At 40.3% G+C, this 26181-nt stretch overlaps 1 protein-coding gene across 6 annotated transcripts in view; it reads right to left on the bottom strand.

Moving 5' to 3' along the window:
* LOC142742856 (uncharacterized) overlaps window positions 1-26181 on the bottom strand; it is a 285274-nt gene that overhangs the window by 53016 nt on the left and 206077 nt on the right. For all 6 annotated transcript variants that reach the window (XM_075853027.1, XM_075853028.1, XM_075853025.1 and 3 more), the window contains exon 27: window positions 7438-7495. In XM_075853027.1, the coding sequence (XP_075709142.1) occupies window positions 7438-7495 (58 nt within the window). The remainder of the gene's footprint in view (window positions 1-7437; window positions 7496-26181) is intronic.

Here is a 26181-nt window from a genome sequence, read left to right on the forward strand (position 1 = left end):
TTGTGTTTTTTGTCAGAAGATAGAAGCGTGGTCCATCGTGTTAACGGTTTGTCTTCATCTTCTCCCCTGGTGTTAGTGTTGCTTCAGTATTTAGTGCTCCGCTGCCTCTAGTTTAACATCCACTTTAAGAATAAGCATGTACCTGATCGCAACTCTGTTGCTGATGCACTTCCATGTTTTCAACGGCAGGATTTCTGGCGACTTTGTCCTCGGGTGGATCTGGTGGGGGCACCATGCCCTGCATCGCTATGGACACTCCTGGACAATGCTTACGTCCTTTAGTGCAAGCTTCAGTGACTTTGTCAACTTGGTCCAGTCATGGTAAAGCCTATAGGGAACGGTAGAAAGTTGTCGCAGATAGGGTTACGTCGGGATACTCTGAGCCTCGCTTAACCAACATTTTAGATTACCTAGTATGGTTGTGGGAACTGGGCTGAGCAACGGTTGATCTCCGGGCCACATGGCTCCAGGTTTTGCCTGCTGAGTTATCTGTGAGTCGTGAAACTTCTGTGCCCTCTATTTTGGTTTTACATGCCGGGGAAAACTATCTGTGTCAGGTCCGGCTTGGTGAGCTTTTGACATTCATTAGGTCCGATATCGACAGGTTTCTCAGCTTCTTTAACGACAAGTTTTTGGTGTAGTTGGACGTGGTTCCCAGGGTGAAATGGTGTTGGGTGAGAGATTTTTCAGCTGTTGAAAGAGCCAGGAGATTGTTGAACACCCGGGTTTCTCATTTTGTCCTGTCTAGATAGTGGGTAGTAGTTTGACATAGTCAGTTGAAAGGCGATAATTGCTGTTTCTTCTAAGTGACATAGGTCTGGACATCCTGCTGTCTGGTCTTCAGGATGGTATTGAGAAGGCCCTATTTATGTTGCATGGGGGTCATAATTTGCATAGATTTTTACACGTCCTTTTTGGTGGTGGGGTATCTTTGCAGGGAGTAATTTAGATTATCCCATGCGCACCCTCTTGTGGGTGTTTCTTGGTATTACGTTAAAGCTAATGCTTATTAAAAATAAAAGTTATCCTCTCTTAAGATGCTATGGTTACACAAGGATATTCCTTTTTTGGGTGTATTTATTATTTAATAAATGCTGTGGCTTTCTTTCAATAAAAATATTGGGTTAAAGATAAAGGTTGGTATAGTTTTTCTGTTTGGTTAGTTAGTTTGGCCCCTTTAATTAAAGAGACTCTGTCACTAGTTTATTAATTCCCTATCTCCTAACTAATCTAATAGGCGCTATGATGCTGATAACTACAGGGTGATTTGTTTTAAAAAACGTTCATTATTTGCAAAGTTGTGATAATTTTTCTAAATATGCTAATGTGGCTCTAATAGCCAAGTAGGAGGTGACTCTTTCTTGTCACTCTGGGCGGTGTAATGTCTTCTGTATGACTCTGTCCAATCATCATACAGCTTCTCCCCCTTCCCTGCCTTACAATACAGAGTGATCATATCATATACAGCTTCCATTCCCAACTGTGTATTCAACTGGTGATCTCCGGTTGTGTCACAGCTAGAACTGCTGGTGTCACATGAAAGATTAGAATATCCTCTTTCATATGCCGCTGTTCTAGGTGGTCCACAGCCAGGTAGCTCCACCTCAGGAGAATCGCTGGTGTTGACGCCCATTTGTCAAGTTTAAGCTTATTTGCATATTCAGAAAAAAGCTCATAACTTTTAAAATAATAAATGTTTTGGGACACAATTGTCACTAGCATTATCAGTGTGACAGCTCCTATTAGATTAGCTAGGAGATAGGGCATTACTAAACTAGTGACCGATCCTCTTTAATGCACATGATAAATCCTTGTATGTGGTCTGGCAAAGAGTATTTTGATTGCATTGTGTGAATAAACCCTAATGCATTAAAACTGCAGTATGCCCTATAGCTGGCACTAAAGTTTCTTTACATGCATAACATTTATCACAGATCCATAGGATAGATTAGAGATGTTGGATCAATCATTGGGGGTATGAACACTGAGACCCCCACCTTTTGGTCCGCACTCCCTCTATTACGATTGGTTTCTAATGGCTGAAGATGTATGGAGTGGTTGATAAGCATGCATGGCACATGCAAGTCTATGTGAGATAGAGTTCTATCTTTGTCCTTGGCTACGCACATGTTCATCTCTCATGCCATACAGCACACCTCTTCCTATCAGCTAATATTCAGATTAAAGGAAAATGTCACTTATCTTTGCTTTTATGTCATTTATATACATATGTCCTTACCTTCTTCTATCCTAGTATTACTGCATATTGACATTTAGAATTAAACTTTTTGTTTACTATATTTCTATAGCCTATTTTCTTGTTCGGACTTGCATGACATAGGTAAAGAAAAAAATGTGCAGAAAAGCAAAAGTGACAATAAATGCAAATAATTAAATAAAAAAATTCTGAGGCAAAGTAGGACACTTCTATTTACATTATATCCAGACAGACGGTTTAAAAGTATGATTTTTATTCCTGCTGACTACGCATCGTGTTTTCAGTCTGCAAGAATGATATTTATATTTCCCAACCTAGAGGGCAATAATAAAGACAAGTGATGCCCATGGGAAAGTGGTTAGATACAGTTAATGACAGTAGCAGAATAGTTGTATAATGACAAATCTTATCTTTCTCGTTGTGATAAAATAATTTCAAATAAATATAACGGCGTAACTTCCAAGTGGTAAATACCATGCTGAAATCATGAAATGACATTTTGATCCTCCATGTTTATGTAGCATTCTGAGCGTGTATTGCTCTCCGTTGTTGAGAAATAGACAAGATAATTCATTTCTTCAACAGCTTCATTGCAAATTATAATAAAACACAATCTGTAAAGCAGCCTCTTGTAATGTATATACATTTCACACTGTGCCAGTCTAACATCTTCACAGTATAAGAACTCATCACAGGGATAAGCGAGCGAAAAAAGAACAAGTTGCTTCATAAACAATTTAGATCTATCTGACATGACACAGTAATCCTATTAAATGTGAATAGAAGCTTTAAGATATGAAAAGGGTAATGAGATTACAGGATTAAGTTTTTTTCAATTTAAACTGCTGAACTGTTTAGGTTACCGTATATGTCGGCGTATAAGACGACTGGGCGTATAAGACGACCCCCAACTTTTACCCTTAAAATATAGAATTTAAGATATACTCACCATTTCGTGCAGGAGCGCTTCACTATGGCCATCGGCGGCAGGACCCAGGACTCTGTCTCTTTGAACTCGCGCATGCGCAGATAGGCGAGGTACATGATGGGGTTAATTACTATTAATGTGAGGAACATGGAGGGTAAATTCATCGCACCTCGCGCCTCACATTAATAAGTGAATGAAAGCCGTGTTTATTTCATTTTTTTACAGCGTACACATCATAAATGATGCAAAAACATTGTTGTCCGCGCCATTACTGAATGTGTGTATTTTATGTATTGAGACTTATTTTAATGTTTATTGTAAAAAAGGTGAAGGTGTATTTTTTTTAAAATGTAACCATACTTTGTTTTTACTTTATTTTTAAACTTTAATGTACTGACATATATCAGATATGTGCCAGTACATTAGCCTGTGGACGGATAGCACACAGGCAGTTGTTAGGACATACTTGGGTATATCCTAACAACAAGAGATATGGTCAGACAGCCCTGGGGTCCGTCAATAGACCCTGGGCTGTCTGCCCATATATGGTATGGCCCTCGATCGCGTCACAGGAATTCCCTGTGACGCGATCCAGGGGCATCCCCCCTTCTCACTTTCCCCTGAATGCTGCAGTCAGCTGTGATCGCAGCATTCACGGGAATAACGGCGGAGATGAGAGGTTCTCTGATCTCCGGCGTTATAGAGCGGGGCTGCGGCTGTGTAATACAGCCATTGCCCCGCTCCTGACAGGAAGTGCGCGCGCGGTCAGCATGAGGAGATGCGGCCGGCGCTGCACTAATGAGCGGCAGTTCAGGCACTGAAGACAACATGGGGGTGCTTTGTAGCGCGCCCGCCATGTTCTGTCTTCAGTGCCGCAGATCATTAGTGCAGCGCCGGCCGCATCACATGATGCTGACCCCGCGCGCATATGTCAGGACTCAGGAGCGGGGCTGTGGCTGAATTACACAGCCGCAGCCCCGCTCTCATAGTCATGTGTACTATACTGAGCTGTGCGGCTGCAACGTGCATCCCTAATATCCGACAATATCCGGCATATAAGACGACCCCACACTTTTGACATTTTTTTAAGGGTGTAGAAAGTCGTCTTGTACGCCGATATATACGGTACTTTGTTTCTTGTGATGGAAATACTGTAAACACAATTATTGCAATGCCAACTTTTTTTGTTTATTTGTTTTCTACATTTTAAAAATGTAAGTACAGTACAAAGAAATCCAACGAGCAACGATCATAAATGTATTGGGACGAACAATCGATAATACAATCGTTCTTCCTTATGCATTTGTATGATCTTGGCAGCACATCTGTCTGTTTACACAGGGAAATGTGCTGCCTGCTAACAACCATTTATATGGCCACATAAAAGTTCCGATCAGCCAATGAAGGAGCGGTGGCTGGTCCATGGGCTGATCGTTGCCCTGTTTACACAGGGCAATGTTTGGGAACGAGCATTGTATCAATGCCTGTTTGTTCGATCACTGACCTGCGTAAAAGAACCTTAACAGCATCTCTTAAGTGAAGTAAAAGCATAATAAACTAGTCAATGCTGAAAACCGCCCAGTCAAACCGATAGCGCATTATTTCCAGGACCTGACACCGTGAAAAGGAAGAAAATAACTATATACTCATTTAAGATTACATCTATGACACGAAATTTGAAGCAATCTAGGTTAAAAGTGTTATTCAGGATTTAAAAATTGATAGTTTATCCTTAAGAAAGGCCATCAATATTGGGTCAATGGGGTCTGACTCTCAGCACCCCCACGATGAGCTGTTTGGAGTGGCAGGGGCGCATATGAATTGAAGTCAGCTACATTGGCAGATAATCTGATGTGTAAGGGAGTAACTCAAAAGTTCCACATCAGCAGACATTTGGGGGGGGGGGGATGGGGCATATTGGATTTTAGCATGCCTAATCCTTTGTTTCCCCGAGAGACAAGCCTATGCCAGAAACCACTGGCAGAGGCTTATTCCCCTCTCTCTGAAATAAACATGCATGTGGTGCAGCTGCCACTGGCCGCATATTCCAGGAGGAGACTACCGTTCTTGGTATAGGTGCGGGTCCTAGAGCATCAGAAATCAGACCTTTATGGAATAGCCTGTGGATATGTTATAAATGTGTAAGATGGCAATACCCCTGTAACTGTGGGTGGGTTGTGACCATCTCTTATTTGTTTCTACAAAAAAGAGAGTAGTTGTCACTATCAACACATGTAATATTTGTTACTGTAGTCTAAAGCAAGTAGATGCATAACATTAATTCCTGATCAAGAACTAAAAACATATAGTATGTTAAAATGCCAATACCGCTCTTTCATTGTCACTGTGACTATCTATACTATGCTGTCATATGTTTAATGTCTAAGAGAAAATTATGAATATAAAAAGTGATATATTGAGTTCTGTGCAAGCTGTGTAAATAGATACATTTTTTGTATCATTTAGTTTGCCTTTTAATTTTATTATAACTCAACAAAATTCTCTATTGACTTATAATGAGGTCCGTCGGGGTTCCGTAGAGGCTTCTGTCATTTTGACGGAAAGGATAGTGCTGCATGCTCTGCTATTCTCAGGGTGGTGAAGTGGAAGTTGTGAAGTCGAAGTCAGTTTTGGGTGGTGTTTGAGTTGGTAGAAATGTCTTGACTCCAACTCCGGCTTTAAAATAATAATCACCTCTCCTGCAGCCTGATCATTTACATGATGGTGAGGAAAAGCCTGAGGTTACCATTTTATTACAATAAATGTGTTATTACTCATTATTATACGCTAGCCGTTTATGAAGAACTATGAAGAGTTGAAGCTGGTGTTGGACAATGGGAAATTAGAGGAGTTGGAAGTTTTACTTACCAACTCCACAGCCCTGGCTATTCTCACTGTCCAAAGTGACATAAATCTCTACGTAACCCCGAAGGATGGGCATAACAGCAATGTGAACTTAGCCTTGTTGCTCAAACATTAAATGATAAACAAAGCCAAATAAATTAAACAGGTCAGATAAAAAGAGAACATATAAGAAGAACATATAAGATATACACTATATGGTGAAGGATATGTCGACATTCCTCCTAATTATTGATTTCAGGTGTTTTAGCCACACCCATTGCAAACAGGTACATAAAATCAACACTACCTACAGGAACTGCATACTGTATAACTTCGTTGAGGAGGGATGATGGGCTCGGGCTATTTTTTAGGGTTTGGACTAGGCCCCTTATTTCCAGTGAAGGTAATGTTAATGCTACAGCATACAAAGACATTTTAGACAATTGTAAGCTTCCAAATTTGTTGCAGCAGTTTGACCTTCCTTGTTCCAGCATGGCTGTGCCCCGATACACAAAGCAAGGTCCATAAATGCCTCAACCCCATCAAGCTCCTTTGGGATAAATTGGCATGCTAATTGTGAACCAGACCTTTTCAACCAACATCAGTGCCTGACCTCACAAATGCTCTTTTGGCTAAGTGGGCACCCATTCCTTCAGACACACACCAAAATCTTGTGAAAAGCCTTCCCAAAAGAGTGGAGGTTGTTATAGCTGCAAAAGAATTCCTCTTACACGGCCCGTCCTGGGCAGTGTAAATGAGTGCCAATCAACGAGACTCGTTTATTGGCACTCGTTTGTCCCTTTCACAAGGAGCTAGTATGGGGACGAGAGTTCATTACTCCGATCGCTCGTCCCCATTCATTATTATCATGTCGTCAGCACGTCTCCCTGCTTACATGCTGCCGAAAACATGCTGGAGACGTTTCCTCGTTCATCTGCTGATCGCTGCCTTGTTTACAGAGTGGCAATTATCAACAACGAGAGTTCTATGAATGAGCGTTTGACCGATAATTGACACGTGTAAAAGTGCCTTTACTCCATATTAAAGCCCATGATTTTGAAATGGGATGTCAAATATGCTTAAGTAGATGTGATGGTCAGGTGTCCACATACTTTTGGCCATACAGTGCACATATAAGAAGAAAGTGGACTTGAAAGTAAGTAATGAGCTCTGTGATATGTATACACATGGTCAGCCAGATAGAACATCATTTATATTCAATACATTTCAGAATCATGACAATCCAGATCCTAACCTTTAAAGTTGATCTGCTAGCCTAACTACCTAACCAACAACACTCCCTACCCTCTTACTTCACTATGAAGATTCATGTTTTAAGCAAACTTTTTAATTCCATGTTACGAGGATGTAGACAATAAAATACAAATAATTTATTACGTTAATTAAATAACTTTCAAAAGTTTAACCTAAAGTAGTAAAAACTTACAGCATTGGGAAGACCTTGAAAGAGAGGAGCGCTGTGGATGCCACTGTTCACATAGTGCCTGTAAGAGAATGAGTTCAATAGGAAAATTAATATCACCTGCACACAGCCACGAATATAATGTAATACATCAGATATCGGATATTATTTAAAATATGTGTGTAGAAGTCAACATGCAACACCGCCAATCCAAATAAGACTTCATAGTTAAGCTGGCCACATACTATTATTGTTGGACAAAACATTTTTTACTGCCAAAGCAATTAATACTGGCAACCTTCCCATTACCATGCATATTAATCCCTATGGATGTGGGAGGTATGAGCACCTGCCACACAAATCTTACACTGCATGTCTCTCGGGAAAATGATCGGAATAGACAGGAAAAATCATACCTGTCCAATTCATTTTCCTTCCAAGAGCAGATGCTCAGTAATTATAGGGAGATCAGACAGAATAGTGTAGCTCTATCTTTGATCTCCTTTGAATAAAATATTTGCAAATCGCAAGTGCCCAAATAGTAATCTGATATTATAATGCTATGACCGGAATTGCTCCCATTAGCTGGGGAAAAATACAAATCTACTTCTATTTCCAGGGGTCAGCCGAGAGACTATGGATTAATGACTTACTGACGTCTTAATACCAACATAGACTGGTAAACACTGTGGGGAATTTCAACTTCAGAATTTTCCCTATTTTTATTTATTTCATTTTCTGGTATTTACATGCCACCAACAGATTCTTTAGGGCTGTACAGACATTATAGCCACATTAACAAGTTTAGTTTGCTGTAAAAGTAGCAAACCCCGTAATAACTATTTAATTTTTTCCCGGTAAAATAGCCTAATGGTGCAGCTATTGTTCAGTATAATAGCCAACGATTTTGTATTGTAGTATGATGAATTCATATTTTGTTGTAGGGCTACTTCAACGTAATGTTTCCTACTGTCAAATGGATAAAACCATCAATCATCTGATGAATTCTACCAAACAGCCCTGTCTGTCTAGTATCAGTATGTATGAAGAGGTGTGGAGTCAGAAATGGTTATGAAATGCCAAGCTGTTCAGGGCAGTGGGGCATATGTATCAATGCAATAATTTTACTTTTCCGGTGTAATTGGCCCCACCTCTTTTTGTGACATTTACAAATTTTTGTAAATGTCAGAATAAAATCATGCTTTAAACACTGTTTTGCCACATTACCTCCAATCCTATTTACTGGGTCATATGTGTTTATAGGTAAAGTCCATTTTTGTGGAGTTTCAGGGGACTATGTTATAAATACCTTTTAAATGAGCTGTTCAAAGTATAATCACTAATTACAAATGATTACACTAAACCAAAGTTCTCTGGATTTTTATAAAGATAGCTCAAATGAAATACTCAAAGTGTACAATATTTCTTCAATTAGGTCCCTAACAGCACCCCCGCGTCGCGAAGGACGGGGGAGCATGGACTGATGGAGAGGGCCATCATCCCCTTTCTAAAGGCTTAGATGCTGAAGTCGCTATTGACCACGACATCTAAGGCTGGATTCACACGAGCATGTTCGGTCCGTAAAGGACGGAACGTATTTCGGCCGCAAGTCCCGGACCGAACACACTGCATGGAGCCAGGCTCCTAGCATCATAGTTATGTGTGACGCTAGGTGTCCCGGCCTCTCCGTGGAACTACTGTCCCATACTGAAAACATGATTACAGTACGGGACATTTGTCCCGCAGCGAGGCAGGGACTCCTAGCGTCGTACATAACTATGATGTAGGAACCCTGCTCCCTGCAGTGTGTTCGGTCTGGGACTTGCGGCCGAAATACGTTCCGTCCTTTACGGACCGAACATGCTCGTGTGAATCCAGTCTAAGTGGTTAAATGGCAGGGAAAGGAGTAATTTCCAAACTTGACCATTGCAATGAGGTTTTGGCTGCAACATACAACCAGCACCTGCTGAGTATGGAGTGGGCCCAGCCTGTGAGCATGCTCCATACTCACCCTTTCGGGCTATGACGGAACTGTACATCAAATGTCGGGAAGGGGTTAAAGAGGATCTGTCACTAGTTTAGTAATGCCCAATCTCCTAGGTAATCTAATAGGCGCTGTCACACTGATAATGCTAGCGAAAATTGTGTCCCAAAACATTTATTATTTTAAAAGTTATGAGATTTGAGTTTTTTTTCTAAATATGCAAATGAGGCTATTGAATATTTGTAAACCACACTTTAACCCCTTGACGAATTATTATGTACACGTACCTGATAATAGTCATAGGGAAGTATGGGGGCCGCTCACGGGCTGAGCGCCCTCCATACCCTGCGGCTGTCAGCTTTGTTTTACAGTTGACAGCCCAGACTTACGGCCGGGAACAGCGATTGCGCTGTTCCTGCCCGTTTAACCCCTTAAATGCTGCGGTCAATTGCGACCGCAGCATCTGAAGCGTTGAAAAGAGGGGGGCGGCCTCCTCCAACAGCTCATTGGCGTTGGCGCTCCCACACCGCAATTAATGAAGGCCCCCAGGGCTGCCTTTTGTCTGCCTCTGTTAAGACGTGTCTCTGGGACGGCTTAACAGAAGCCTGTGAAAATGACGATATACTGCAATACATTTTTCCTCTAAAGTGATGTAAAAAATAATAAAAATTGGTATTGCTGCATCCGTAAAAGTCTGAACTATTACAATATACCATTATTTAACAAAAAATTTAAAACCCCAAAATTGCTGGTTTTTGGTCACCTTAGCTCGCAAAAAAATGTAATAAAAAGCATACAAAAAGTTGTATGCACCAAAAATTGGTACCGCAAAAAAATAGCCCTCACAATACTCAATCCACGAAAAAATTAAAAAGTTAGGGCTCCCAGAATGTGATGAAACAAAACAATTTTTTTTTTAACAAAAAGTTTTTGTTTTTTGAAAGTAATAACATATAAAAAAAACTGTGGTATCAACGTAATCGTATTGAGCCGCAGAATAAAGTTAAGTTGTCGTTTTTTACCGCACTATGAAACCCGTAAAAATGAAAACCAAAATACAATGTAGGAATCAAAGTTGTTTCAAATGTAATCCTGCAAATAATTTTTTTCCCTTTCCCAGTACATTATATGGTACTTTAAATGTTGAAATTAGAAACTACAACTCCTCCCGCAAACAATAAGCCCCCACACCGATCTATTGACTGAAAAATAATAAAATTGTGGCTCTTGGAACACGGGAAGTGAAAAATGAAAACGAAAAAATTAATAATGACTCGGTCCTTAAGGGGTTAAAGCAGGGCTTCTCAAACTTTTTCTACTGGGGCCTCACCAGCCAGGACATGGCCTCATCACCCATGGTCGAAGTCCATGCCAGAGCTCAATTTAGCTGTTCCTAAACCCAGTATAACATTAAAATAAGCACAAAAAATATGCAATTATATTGGTAAACCTGGGATTGCTGCAGCTAAAGATGGACCTGTGCAACTTGTGCCCACCCCTATCAAAACTGCCTCCCCAACAACTCACTGGTAGGGCCTGCCTCACAGTTTCAGAAGCGCTCCTTTAAAGGGTTGTGGATTGCAATGTGCTCACTTTCTGCCTTCCTAAATATTGTTCTTCAATGTATGGCTGAATGCACAGGCCAGTGGTTTCCCCATTGTCCCAGCATGACCTGCCAGATGTGGGAGATTGAGAACACAAAGCTCTCAAGTGCATGAAGAGAGCAGATAATTACCAGCAGGATCTTTTATGCCACCACTACCTCGTACCATCCCCCACCAATATGCTGATTTGTTTTCAACAGTGAAAGGGGCGGATTCTACAAGTATTCTTTCTAGCCTATCATTCATTCCTGTAGGATGTTTTTTAAACCCGAGTTTGCTTCTCACAGACTGGATTTATTTATTAAGCTTTGTTACCTAATCTGACCAGCATACAACAAATTCAGCAGTCGTCCAAGATTTTTCTTGGACAGGAGCAATTTTTTGAGTTATTTTTGTTATCTGCTATATTGATACCAGTAGAATTAGGCTACGTTCACACGAGCGTGCCCGATTTGCGTGAGCAAAAAACATACTCCTCCAGGGTTACAGGAATATTTTACAATAAGGAGAGATTTGCGGTCTCCGGGTGGACGCATGTCCTATTACCCGTAGTCGCATCTCCCCTTTCTGACCGCTTGCTTGTGCCTGCTTAGAGACCATTGGACTTAGTAGCCAGTTTTATCAGCAATTTATTAATAAAGTTATATTTTAATCGTTCTTTCAGTCTCCCCTTTTACAAAGGTCAATGATAAAGTGAATGAACGCTCATTCACCGGCTCATCAGATCTTTTATGCGACTACTGCATTGCTTCATTGCTACAAACTAGTAAGTTCTTAAGGGTTATTATTTTTTGAGTCTTGCCAGATCTAGAGGCATAGCTGGGGGTTTAGCACAGAGGGGGGGGGGGGGTGAAACAAATCTGAGTGGGCCCCAATCCAGTAGGCCCTACACACAGTATAATGACCCCTTAGTGGCCCCACATAGTATAATGCCCCTATAGCTGCCCCCACAGGATAATGTGCCTATGGTTGCCCCCATACAGAATAATGCTCCCATAGCTGCCCCCACACCGTATAATGACCCCTTAGTGGCCCCCACTCAGTATAATGCCCTTATAACTGCCCCACAGTTTAATGCCCCTGTAGTGCCTTCCCATACAGAATAATGCCCCTATAGCTGTCCCCACACAGCATAATGCTCATAGAGGGCCTCACACACAGTATAATAGCTGCCCCCACACAGTATAATGCCCTCACAGTGCCTCCCACAGAGTGTAATGCCCCATAGCTGCCCCCACACAGTAAAATGCCCCATAGCTGCCCACATACAGTATAATGCCCTCATAGTGCCTCCCACACAGTATAATGCCCCATAGCTGCCCAAATACAATTTAACGCCCCATAGCTGCCCACTTACAGTATAATGCCCCCATAGCTGCCCTCATACAGTATAATTCCCCCATATAGTATACTTCCCTATTGCGGCCCCCGATATCCGGTATAATGCCACCTTAGCTTTCACCACACAGTATAATGCCCCATAGTGCCTAATAATAAAAACTCTTTTTTTGAGAGTAAAGATGTTGATAAATATACCACATTAGTAAATTATAATTTCGTTCTTATACTTTTCTACTAGAACCTGATGGATGTCTTGTATTGTGATTATTTATTTTCATCAACAATAAATTTATAAAAGTTCCGGATCTGTCAAGAAAGTATACTGTTGGTATAAAGTTTCATACCTTTCGCATCATACTGTTTTTTTAATTATAGATCTGATGTAGGACACAATTATGGTGTGAAGCACGGCTGTTTCTATTTATCAAAAAGAAAGGGGTTGTGAGTGACAATTAATGTGGGGCTACACAAATTTAGAGTTATACATTTGATCGGAGATAGTTGGCCGTAATGTAGCTTCCAATGGTACTAACTCCTCTAAGGGTCCCCTTACACGGCGCTTATTTGCTCCTTTCACAGGGAGCTATGTATGGCGACGAGTGCTCGCAACTTAGATCGCTCGTCCCCATACATTTCGATCATGTCGGCAGCACATCTCCCTGTTTACACAGGGAGATCTACTGCCGGCAACTAAAATATTTTCGGCTGCATAATAATACAATTAGCTGTTGAACGAGCATATATCTGTGCCCAATTTATTGTTTGTTTATGTGTGACTTTTGTATTTCTCATTTGTTTATAAAGCAACAAATTTCTAACAAAAATTGATTAAGAATAAAAACAAATAAATGCAGTCTGATATAAAAATGACCATATAGTTAGTTACTATCTATCTATCTATCTGTCACGGCCGTGGTCGCGGACCCCTTCCGTTACTTAACTCGCGACGGCCGCGACCACAGACGGTCGGCATCCTGCCAGCTTCTCCCTCCTAGGAGACGCCAGCACTCGCGGCTGTCGAGCCCTGCTCTGAAAGTTAGGGTGCGCGCACGCTCGGTCCCGGCCTTAAAGGGACAGTGCGCGCACATGTTAAAGTTCCCTAACCTATCCCCAGATCAACCTGGACTATAAAAGGGGCTCCTCCCTTCCACTCCTTGCCTGAGCGTTGTTGTTTTCTACCCATTTTCGTATTGCAAATGGTCCCTTAGTTGTATCCTGCTCCCAGCGTTCCCACGCCCTGCTACCTGTATCCCATATCCCGTGCTGTGTTTGTTCCTGAGCCTTATCTAGTGTTGAAGTCGTGTTATGCCATCTACCACGCCTGCTGTTATACACCAAGTCTGGTGTAATCTGCCACACCTGCTGTTATACACTACGTCTAGTGTCATCTGCCAAGCCTGCTGTCACATACCACATCTGGTGTCATTTGCCACTCCTGGTATCATCCGCCATGTCTGGCGCTACATGGCACGCCAAGTTCCATCTGTGCCAAAGCCTCTGCTACTGTCTGGACTCACAGTACCCTTGTGCTAAGGACTTTGCATAGACTTTGTATAGACTGTGATTTGGCCAGCTGCCACTCGGCTACGGCAGAGCGGCCTAGTGGGTCCACATACCCCTAGATCATGACACTATCTATCTATCTATCTAGTGTCGGACTGGGGTTCAACTAGCCCACCAGAGGCTAATTCTGAGGGCCCACCCACCACTGCCCACCTTCCACTTTTATTTGCATTGTGTGCCTTGTTATCACTGCACATATAGATATATAAGGTATTATACATTATTTGTGAATCAACCCATTAACAATAGATCCAAGTTTCAAGTTATTAATAGACGTTTTGGTTAAATTATTTTCTCAGATCCTGGGTCCAGTGGAGGATCCACTGGAGGGGCCAGTCCTATCTATCTAATCTATCTATCTATCTATCCATCTATCTATCTTAAAATAAATGAGCGTTTATTTGATATTTAAATAACATAAGTTTCAGCAGAATTCATTTCATCTAAATATACATTTTATATATTTTTTGAAAGATATTAAACAGATGCCGTTTTTTTTTTAAAGAGTACCTGATCACCATCATGACTAGCTGTTTTATTTAAGAAAACAGTTATCCCCAGAAAAAGAAATCATTTTTACAATCTAACTTCCGGGCAAGGGGCTTTTGGCATGCCAAGCAGTATTCCCATATGCCAACAGTATACTTATATATACAACGATAACTGCTTTATAAATTGCTCTAGACAGCACTCTTTAAGTCAGAGCTGCAATTTCTTGCGATAATTAGTGAGATCTCACAACTCTGACACTATGCTGCAGAGGGGTTTCTTGAATCACCGCTGGACTTTGCAGGAGCTCTCTGCCTGGGAGTTTGGACCTGACTCCTGCGGGGAGTCAGGGCATTTGCATAATGTTCTTGCCATATATAAAGCCTTATTTTTTTAATTTTATTTCCATTATAAGTTATATTTAGAAACGTATTTATTTTTTGGGGATACAGTTTTGTAAAAAAATAAAATTAAAGTAAAATAGGGTGATCAGTACTCTTTAAGTCTTAACTGTGACTATAACATACTAGTGTGTTCTAGAAAACGGCACTTTCTTCTTTTCTCTTATAACAGACAAGCATTAAAAGAATATCACATAAATCATGGGTCTCATTCTAGTACAATTTAAGAACAATTTTTGTCTATGAATATTTACTAGCTGCGCTGATGCACTTTGTGTATCTTAACAGCTTCTGTGAAGTAACTACAGTCTACATTAAGAAAATTGTTTAAAATCAATAGAGAAGAATATGGAATATGTCAAGGAAAAGCGTGCAAATCTAACTGTAATCTATGCAAACTCCCATGAAACTTATTTAGAGCACATTTTATATCACAACATTGTCTTTCTGCAAATTGCTCACCATTATTAAAGTAATATACTTTAAGGTGCAAGAAAAATGTATTTCAGAATAGATGCATTATTCAGTAATCACAAGCAGAACTGGAGCTTCCAAATGGACTATTAACCTTCCTTGACCCAGGAACATGTTAGGTTTTCAAGTCTGCCTTGTGAGCAACGTATATTACTTTTGAAAAAGTAAGGTATATAATTTTTTATTATTCCTTGGTCACTTTAAAATTACTTAAGAGGCTATCAAGCAGTCGTACAAAAAATAATTATACACAAATTATACACCGTAAATAGATTGCAGATTAAAAATATTTAAAAAAAATGCATTCTCCATCCTTCAATCAGTGTGGATTTCACAAAACATGATAGATCTAATGATCGATAAAGATGATCCTTTTGATCATTTTCAGTCAACCAAATCTTTTTTATCTATTCATCATATATTCTTCAGGCTAACTTTGCCTATAGTGGCTAGTAGCTGACCTCTATATATTACCTATCATTTTTACGATTAATTTTGTTTTTGCAATTTGTCTGTAAAAATGTTGGCTATCCCTGATTTTTGGATAAGTTGTTTAGATAAAAGAAAAAATCAGTTTGGTACCGATGAATAGATTAATGACCTATACTAAAGTTGCCCATACCCAAATGACAAAGCTCGGCAAAACCTGCTGAAGTCCGGACAAATAACTTGCTCAAACAACAAGAGTGTGGCCGACTGTTATTTAATGTGTATGGCCACCGTAAGGATGAGACTACCAATGTTTTTCCTGGAAAACCGCTTATAAGCAAGCGTAAGCCAAGAATTTAGATCTGGGTCAATTCTTCATACAATATCAGATACAATTGGCAACTTTGGAACATATTTCCAATCATTCTAATTATTGCCCTTTCCAATGGGTTCTGATAATGAGAAATAACAGAACTCTTGTCTAAGCGGAAGGGAAAGCTTGTGACCAGATTAAAGGTGCATTCTGGGATTTTTTTTCCCCTGCAAAAATAGAGATAGTAATAATATTAATATTTAGAATCAGAGTTATTTAAAACTGCAAAATGAAATTCAAATTCAGTAAAGTTTACATTACAGGAACTGTAGGGCTACATACCATATTTTTTGACTATAAAATGCACAAAAATTTGGATGACAGGAAATGTTTTACCCAATGCTTATTTACTGTTCTCCTTAATGTGATGCCTTTATTGGACGGAAGTACATATCCCTTTTGATCGGTACTGCTGGAGTACATGAATTAGAGTTTTGCTCAAATTTTCCAACACAATGCTGTCTGGCATATTGACATTAACGTATGTTATTACTTCACGAATCAGGTCAGGGTTGTCTGATAACTCCCTGTGTGCTGCACAGTAATGTCAGGTAACCATGCTGCGCTCCTTGCTGAAGGATCACTTTTCATATGCAGAGGCTGCCAGAAAGACGACCATCTGGAAGTGAAATGTGATTCTTCACCGTCTCATGTTGTAATAACAGGAGGCTGTTTTGCGAATGCTAACTTATGACAGTAATCTGCAGGTGCAGCGTAGCTTCCTGTTATCACCCTGCAGACAGGACACTTCAGGCCACAAAGGTATCCAATTAAGGGAGCATCCAGAAGGAAACTATACAAGTACACAGACATCCTACAATCACTACCCAGCAGAGCTAAGTACTGCTCTGACTGCAGGAATGCTACTTCAGCCTCTGCAATGTCATTTCAATTTCAGCATACGTGTTCTTACAGAAAAAAAATTTGTCTACTGGTCAGCAAAATAGGGTAAATTCTAAAAGCATAAAATACTTAGATACATGTAAATATATTTTAAAACATTATTTACTCCCCTTCTCCCCATAATTCTGCCAGGTAACATTTACATGTTCATAAACAATCACCTGTTTCTTTAAAGGGGTTGTCCAGTTTAGAAAACTTTTCATACACCCTATTAGGGAAATCTGAGTTAATAGAGGGGGTCCCCTGTTCAGGATCCTCATCTCTTGGAGAGCAGTTAAAAAGAGCATCTCAATCTCTGGAGTGCCTGTCCTGCATTACCCCTGTGGTGGCGCTGCAGTAAAATTGAACACTTACTGCCAGATTTCCCAACAGATAACAGTGGGTCCCAGCAGTGGGACACTTTGTGATCAGCTTATTGTCAAGGGACCCTTCTAACAAGTAGTTATTGTCCAAAGTCGAGAACCCTTTTAAGGGTTTATGCACACGTTGCAATCATATTGCATTTTGATGAAAATCACGTAAGAAAAAAAGTAATATGACCCTAATGTGTAAATAAACCCTTACTTTCTGAAAAATGTATCTCTTAAATTCTGAGCCTAGATGCCATGTTTTTTTCTCACTGGTAGGAGCTTCCTGCTTTCATCTTGTATGCTATGCTTTGTTGTAGGATGAATTAATGAGGTAGGATTTGACTCATCAAAGAGGGAGAGACAGGGGGCCAGAACTGTCTGCGTTCGTTTCATTCATATTGTAGCAGAGGATGTATTGCTCCCCTTTACAAAGTGACCACTACATTACACTAAAACCTAATCAGAGATTAAAGAGGCTCTGTCACCAGATTTTGCAACCCCTATCTGCTATTGCAGCAGATAGGCGCTGCAATGTAGATTACAGTAACGTTTTTATTTTTTAAAAACGAGCATTTTTGGCCAAGTTATGACCATTTTTGTAGTTATGCAAATGAGGCTTGCAAAAGTCCAAGTGGGTGTGTTTAAAAGTAAAAGTCCAAGTGGGCGTGTATTATGTGCGTACATCGGGGCGTTTTTAATACTTTTACTAGCTGGGCGCTCTGACGAGAAGTATCATCCACTTCTCTTCAGAACGCCCAGCTTCTGCCAGATCACGTTGTGACGTCACTCACAGGTCCTGCATCGTGTTAGACGAGCGAGGACACATCGGCACCAGAGGCTACAGATGATTCTGCAGCAGCATCGGCGTTAGCAGGTAAGTCGATGTAGCTACTTACCTGCAAACGCTGATGCTGCTGCAGAATCAACTGTAGCCTCTGGTGCCGATGTGTCCGACACAATGCAGGACCTGTGAGTGACGTCACAGATCTGCACTGCCAGAAGCTGAGCGTTCTGAAGAGAAGTGGATGATACTTCTCATCAGAACGCCCAGCTAGTAAAAGTATTAAAAACGCCCCGATGTACGCACATAATACACGCCCAGTTGGACTTTTACTTTTAAACACACCCATTTGGACTTTTGCAAGCTCATTTGCATAACTACAAAAATGGTCATAACTTGGCCAAAAATGCTCGTTTTTTAAAAATAAAAACGTTACTGTAATCTACATTGCAGCGTCTATCTGCTGCAATAGCAGATAGGGGTTGCAAAATCTGGTGACAGAGCCTCTTTAAGTTCACCTGGCTGTCACAAGGGCTGTTAAAATACAATAATTTAACCCCATCCCGACATCCACCGTATATACACGGCGCTGTCGGGCAGGGCTTCCCGCAAAGCACAGTACCATTACGTCGCGGTGATAGTGCGGGCTCAGGAGCTGAGCCCACACCATCACTGCCTGGTGCCAGCTGTATGTTACAGCTGGCACCCTGATGTAACGGCCAGGACCAGAGCTAGCCTCCAATCCGGCCGATTAACCCCTCAGATGCTGCGTTCAATAGAGATCGCAGCATGTGAGGGGTGTTTAGCCACCGGCACCCCAGCAACGTGATCGCTGGGTTGCCGGTGGCTGCAATGGCAACCAGAGGCCTAATACATTTCTTCTGTTTCAGGAGGTGATTTATCAAGGCCCTAAAATTAGGGAACCATGAAGGGGAGGGCCCAAAAATATCTTCTGTAAACGACGGTGCCCTTATTATACAGGGACAACACTTCCCAGAAAAATTCCCCAAACTGCATAGGTGCAGTGTTAGGACCAAAAGGGCTATAAGAAAGGACATTTATCAGTGCGACACTGGCCTGTGCATAAAGGATTGCTTCATAGCGTAACACACATATATGGATTATTTTATTATTATTTTTACCCCATTATTATACCACCTGACTATGCCCCTGATGTATTCTGCCAGCTTACATGTACCCCCACATTATAAACTGAAATACCAGTAATACTCAAACAAAACTACTACCAATCAAAATCCACGCTCCAAAAGCCAAATGGCGCTCCCTGCCTTCCAAACTCCAATGTGTGCCCAAACAGCAGTTTACTTCCACCTATATGGCATAGTCATACCCGGGAGAACCCTTTTAACAATTTTTGGGGTGTGTGTCTCAAGTGGCACAAGCTGGGCACAACATATTTGCCACTGAAATGGCATATCTAGGGAAAAATTTTAATTTTTGCACCATCCGCAGCGCAATCATTTATGGACAAGACCTCTGGGGTGAAAATGCTCACTACACTTAATAAATGCCTTGATGGGTGAAGTTTCCAAAATGGGGTCACTGGTCAGGGGTTTCTTTTATTATTTCACATCAGAGCCTCTGCAATTGTAAACCAATACTTTGTAAGTTGCCAAATTAGGCCTCAACTTCGCATGGTACTCTTTCACTCCTGAGCCTGGTCGAATGTCCAGACAAAAGATTAGGGCCACATGTAGGGTGTATATAAAACCGGTGAAACACAGCATAATAATTAAAGAGCTGTCTAGTTATGTTTTCACAAGCTAGGCACCACATATTGGCATATCTATGGAAAAAATGCAATTTTCACTCTGCAACATCGAGTGCGCACTAATTTCTGCAAAACACCTGCGGGGTTAACATGCTCACTACACCACTAGGGGAATTTCCAAAATGCGGTCACTTCTGGGGGGTTTCTACTGTTTTGGTCCCACAGGGGCTTTGCAAATGCGACATAGCGCCCAAAAACCAATCCAGCAAAATCTGTACTCCAAAAGCCAAATGGCACTCCTTCCCTTCTGAGCCCTACTGTGTGCCCAAACAGCAGTGCATGACCACATATGGGGTATTGCCGTACTCGGGAGAAATTGCTTTACAAATGTTGGGTTTTGTTTTTTTACCTTTATTTGTTGAGAAAATTTTGAGCTAAAGCTACGTCTTATTGATGAAAAAGTTTTTTTTTCATTTTCACTGCCCAATGCTAATAAAATCTATGAAACACCTGTGGGGTCAAAATGCTCACTACACCTCTAGATGAATTCTTCAAGGGGTGTAGTTTCATGAATGGATCCACTTTTTGGGAGCTTCCACTGTACTGGTACCTTAGGGGCTTTGCAAAAGCGACACGGTGCCAAGAAATCAATCCAGCAAAATCTGCACTCCAAAAGCCAAATGGCGCTCCTTCTCTTCTGATCCTTGCCGTGTGCCCAAATAGTAGTTTATGGCCACATATGGGGTATTTCCATACTCCAGAGAAGTTGCTTTACAAATGTTGGGGTTCTTATTTTCCTTTGTTTGTAGAGAAAATGAAAATTTTTTAGCTAAATTTACATCTTATTGAAGAAAAAGGATTGTTTTTATTTTCACTGCCCGATTCTAATAAAATCTATGAAACCCCTGTGGGGTCAAAATGCTCACTACACCCATAGATGAATTACTCAAGGGGTGTAGTTTCTTAAATGGAGTCACTTTTTCGGTGTTTTCTCTGTTTTGGTCCTTCAGGGGCTTTGTAAATGCAACATGGCCTCCGCAAACCATTCCTGCTAAATTTGAGCTCCAAATGCCAAATGGCGCTCTTTCCCTTCTAAGCCCTGCTCTGTGTCCAAACAGCTGTTTATGAACACATATGGGGAACTGTTTTACTTGGGAGAAATTGCTTTACAAATTTTGTGGTGCTATTTCTCCTTTAGTCCTTGTGGAAATTAGAAAAAATTAGCTAAACCTACATTTTCTTTGAAATAACGTAGATTTTCATTTTCACGGCCTAGTTCCAATAATTTCTGCAATAAACCTGTGAGGTCAAAATGCTCACTATATAATTTCCTTGAGGGGTTTAGTTTCCCAAATTGGTTCACTTTTGGGGGATTTCCACTGTTTTGGCACCGCAAGAGCCCTTCAAACCTGACATGTTGCCTAAAATATATTCTAATAAAATCCACTAGGTGCTACTTTGCTTCTGAGGCCTGTGCTTCAGTCCATAAGTGCACTAGGACCACAAGTGGGATATTTCTGAAAACTGCAGAATCTGGGCAATAAATATTGATTTGCATTTTTTGGTAAAACTTTCTGTGTTACAAAAAATTTTTATTAAAAATAAATTTCTGCAAAAAATGAAATTTGTAAATTTCACCTATTTTGCTTTAATTCCTGTGAAACGTCTAAAGGGTCAAGAAACTTTCTAAATGCTGTTTTGAATACTTTGAGGGGTGAGGTTTTAAAAATGGGCTAAGTTATGGGGGGTTTCTAATATATAAGGCCCCGAAAGTCACTTCACAACTGAACTGGCCCCTGTGAAAATACTCCTTTGAAATTTTCTTGAAAATGTGAGAAATTGCTGCTAAAGTTCTAAGCCTTGTAATATCCTAGAAAAATAAAAGGATGTTCAAAAAACGATGCCAATCTAAAGTAAACATATGTGGATGTTAATTAACAACAATTTTGTGTGGTATAACTGCCTGTCTTACAAGCAGATACATTTAAATTTTGAAAAATGCTAATTTTTTGGTGTTTTTTCACAATTAAATATTGAATGTATGGAGCAAATTTTGCCAGTAACAAAGTCCACTCACAATACACTTTCACCACAGCAGCACGCGAACAGTTTACAAACTGTGCTGTTTTAGGAATACTGCCACCCTTGGCCCGAAAGAAAATGTTGGCAAATCTGATAAATCGCCCTTTTTACCCATGGCAACAATGAGTGATATGTGTTTAGAAAGCCTATCACACACCTTATATACCAACCAAGCTAGCACACGACACATCACTTCCTTCATGGGCTACGCGTTGCCGACGTCGAAAGTAGGAGGTGGTCATAATAATGTGACTCGACTGTGTATATAGTTTATTGCTAATTTAGGAGACGCATAGTTAGCAAAAAAAGTGACCAAATGTATTCTGTTACGTACCCATAGTTTTAGAGTATCTTTGGGAATATTTATTTATTTATTTTTTGATGTATAGAGTAACGTAGTCAGAAAAAAAATACATTTACACTATGGAATATGTATAGCTTTTTTTTTTTTTTTTCTACAATGAAAGTCAATAGCAGAGATTTTTGCATGCAAGTTAGAATTAATGAGTATTCTGTATGGTCTGTATGGTCATAAACATAGTATAAAATAGGCCTTAAGGTAACGCACCAGGCAAAGCTGATACACTGCATTATGCCTGATGCAGGGCCTGAGGGAGTGGAGAATGAAACAGGGACTGGTGGTTTTTAAATCCATGCATCGTGCTCCGCCCTTTAGGCCCTTTACTAGGCATAACAGAATGTATTGATTTTGCACGGAGTGTTATTTTAAGCCCTTCAATACCCAACACATTTAACCTTCAGAACTTAGAGAATGTTTTAATTTTTGCCTTCCCTCGTCATTGCTTAATTAACTTATAGCATAATTTTTACTCCGGTATGGCTGTATGAGGCCTTGCTATTTGCAGGACAAGTTGTGCTTTGTTAGGGAATCATTTTGGGGTCCATGTGTTTTTCTTTTAATTTTTTGACTGTTATTTTATTTATTTATTTTTTATCCCATAAGGGAATGTTCCTTATTTTTCGTTTTCTCACTTTATGATATACTAATATGCCAGTATATTACCCTGTTTATATATACAGGTAGTTGCTAGGGCATCCATATGGATGCCCTAACATCTGGCCTTGAATGCAGTTGAGAATCCTGCCAAAAAACACAATCTATTACCTTACACTGCACAGAAGCCGTATCGTGATATAGTCAATATAGAGCCACTATGTGTGGACACCAATGGCCTCTGCATTGCTTGCTCCAACCCAGCCTCCAAACGACATTGCTTTCCTCCCAGGGCTTCAATTTAAACTGCTCTTAAACTCCACTCAGGTAAGAAGGTAAGTGGCTTTTTTGTTTGTGCCCTTCTACACGTTTATGTACCTGGTGCATCTATATATATATATATATATATATATATATATATATATATATATAAATATATATATATATATATATATATAGTGAATGTTCCTGCATGTAGTGTATGTGTGCACACATGTTTATATTCTGACCATATGTGTGTAGTGTGTATGTTTGTTACTATGTTTGTTACTAGTACAACCACTCATTGGCTACAATTGACAAGTAATGATGCACCCCATAGTTTAGACTACGGTGCGGCGTATGTAGCCGAGCAGAGACAGATAAAAGATGTTCACTGCTTAGTTTTTCACATTTGGGTGTTTTACACAGTCTTAGATAGTTTGGGTTGTCTGCTGTTTATATATATATATATATATATATATATATATATATATATATATATATATACACACATATACAGTGAAGGAAATAAGTATTTGATCCCTTGCTGATTTTGTAAGTTTGCCCACTGTCAAAGACATGAACAGTCTAGAATTTTTAGGCTAGGTTAATTTTACCAGTGAGAGATAGATTATATGGATATATATATAAAAAAAAAAAAAGAAAATCACATTGTCAAAATTATATATATTTATTTGCATTGTGCACAGAGAAATAAGTATTTGATCCCCTACCAACCATTAAGAGTTCAGCCTCCTCCAGACTAGTTACACGCTCCAAATCAACTTGGTGCCTGCATTAAAGACAGTTGTCTTAAATGGTCACCTGTATAAAAGACACCTGTCCACAGACTCAATTAATCAGTCTGACTCTAGCCTCTACAACATGGGCAAGACCAAAGAGCTTTCTAAGGATGTCAGGGACAAGATCATAGACCTGCACAAGGCTGGAATGGGCTACAAAACCATAAGTAAGATGCTGGGTGAGAAGGAGACAACTGTTGGTGCAATAGTAAGAAAATGGAAGACATACAAAATGACTGTCAATCGACATCGATCTGGGGCTCCATGCAAAATCTCACCTCGTGGGGTATCCTTGATCCTGAGGAAGGTGAGAGCTCAGCCGAAAACTGCACGGGGGGAACTTGTTAATGATCTCAAGGCAGCTGGGACCACAGTCACCAAGAAAACCATTGGTAACACATTACACCGTAATGGATTAAAATCCTGCAGTGCCCGCAAGGTCCCCCTGCTCAAGAAGGCACATGTACAGGCCCGTCTGAAGTTTGCAAATGAACATCTGGATGATTCTGAGAGTGATTGGGAGAAGGTGCTGTGGTCAGAGACTAAAATTGAGCTCTTTGGCATTAACTCTACTCGCCGTGTTTGGAGGAAGAGAAATGCTGCCTATGACCCAAAGAACACCATACCCACTGTCAAGCATGGAGGTGGAAACATTATGTTTTGGGGGTGTTTCTCTGCTAAGGGCACAGGACTACTTCACCGCATCAATGGGAGAATGGATGGAGCCATGTACCGTCAAATCCTGAGTGACAACCTTCTTCCCTCCACCAGGACATTAAAAATGGCTCGTGGCTGGATCTTCCAGCACGACAATGACCCGAAACATACAGCCAAGGCAACAAAGGAGTGGCTCAAAAAGAAGCACATTATGGTCATGGAGTGGCCTAGCCAGTCTCCAGACCTTAATTCCATCGAAAACTTATGGAGGGAGCTGAAGATCCGAGTTGCCAAGCGACAGCCTCGAAATCTTAATGATTTACAGATGATCTGCAAAGAGGAGTGGGCCAAAATTCCATCTAACATGTGTGCAAACCTCATCATCAACCAAAAAAAAGTCTGACTGCTGTGCTTGCCAACAAGGGTTTTGCCACCAAGTATTAAGTCTTGTTTGCCAAAGGGATCAAATACTTATTTCTCTGTGCACAATGCAAATAAATATATATAATTTTGACAATGTGATTTTCTTTTTTTTTTTTAATATAATCTATCTCTCACTGGTAAAATTAACCTAGCCTAAAAATTCTAGACTGTTCATGTCTTTGACAGTGGGCAAACTTACAAAACCAGCAAGGGATCAAATACTTATTTCCTTCACTGTATATACACTACCGTTCAAAAGTTTAGGGTCACTTAGAAATTTCCTTATTTTTTAAAGAAAAGTACAGTGTTTTTCAATGAAGATAACATTAAATTAATCAGAAATACACTCTATACATTGTTAATGTGCTAAATGACTATTCTAGCTGCAAACGTCTGGTTTTTAATGCAATATCTACATAGGTGTATAGAGGCCCATTTCCAGCAACCATCACTCCAGTGTTCTAATGGTACATTGTGTTTGCTAACTGTGTTAGAAGGCTAATGGATGATTAGAAAACACTTGAAAACGCTTGTGCAATTATGTTAGCACCGCTGTAAACAGTTTTGCTGTTTAGAGGAGCTATAAAACTGACCGTCCTTTGAGCTACTTGAGAATCTGGAGCATTACATTTGTGGGTTCGATTAAACTCTCAAAATGGCTAGAAAAAGAGAGCTTTCATGTGAAACTCGACAGTCTATTCTTATTCTTAGAAATGAAGGCTATTCCAATGCGAGAAATTGGCAAGAAACTGAAGATTTCCTACAACGGTGTGTACTACTCCCTTCAGAGGACAGCACACACAGGCTCTAACCAGAGTAGAAAGAGAGTGGGTGGCCCCACTGCACAACTGAGCAACAAGACAAGTACATTAGAGTCTCTAGTTTGAGAAATAGACGCCTCACAGGTCCTCAACTGGCAGCTTCATTAAATAGTACCTGCAAAACGCCATTGTCAACGTCTACAGTGAAGAGGCGACTCCGGGATGCTGGCATTTAGGGCAGAGTGGCAAAGAAAAAGCCATATCTGAGACTTGCTAATAAAAGGAAAAGATTAATATGGGCAAAAGCACACAGACATTGGACAGAGGAAGATTGGAAAAAAGTGTTATGGACAGACGAATCGAAGTTTGTGGTGTTTGGATCACACAGAGGAACATTTGTGA

The sequence above is a fragment of the Rhinoderma darwinii genome, chromosome 2 (assembly GCF_050947455.1).
Source record: "Rhinoderma darwinii isolate aRhiDar2 chromosome 2, aRhiDar2.hap1, whole genome shotgun sequence".
NCBI lineage: Eukaryota > Metazoa > Chordata > Amphibia > Anura > Rhinodermatidae > Rhinoderma > Rhinoderma darwinii.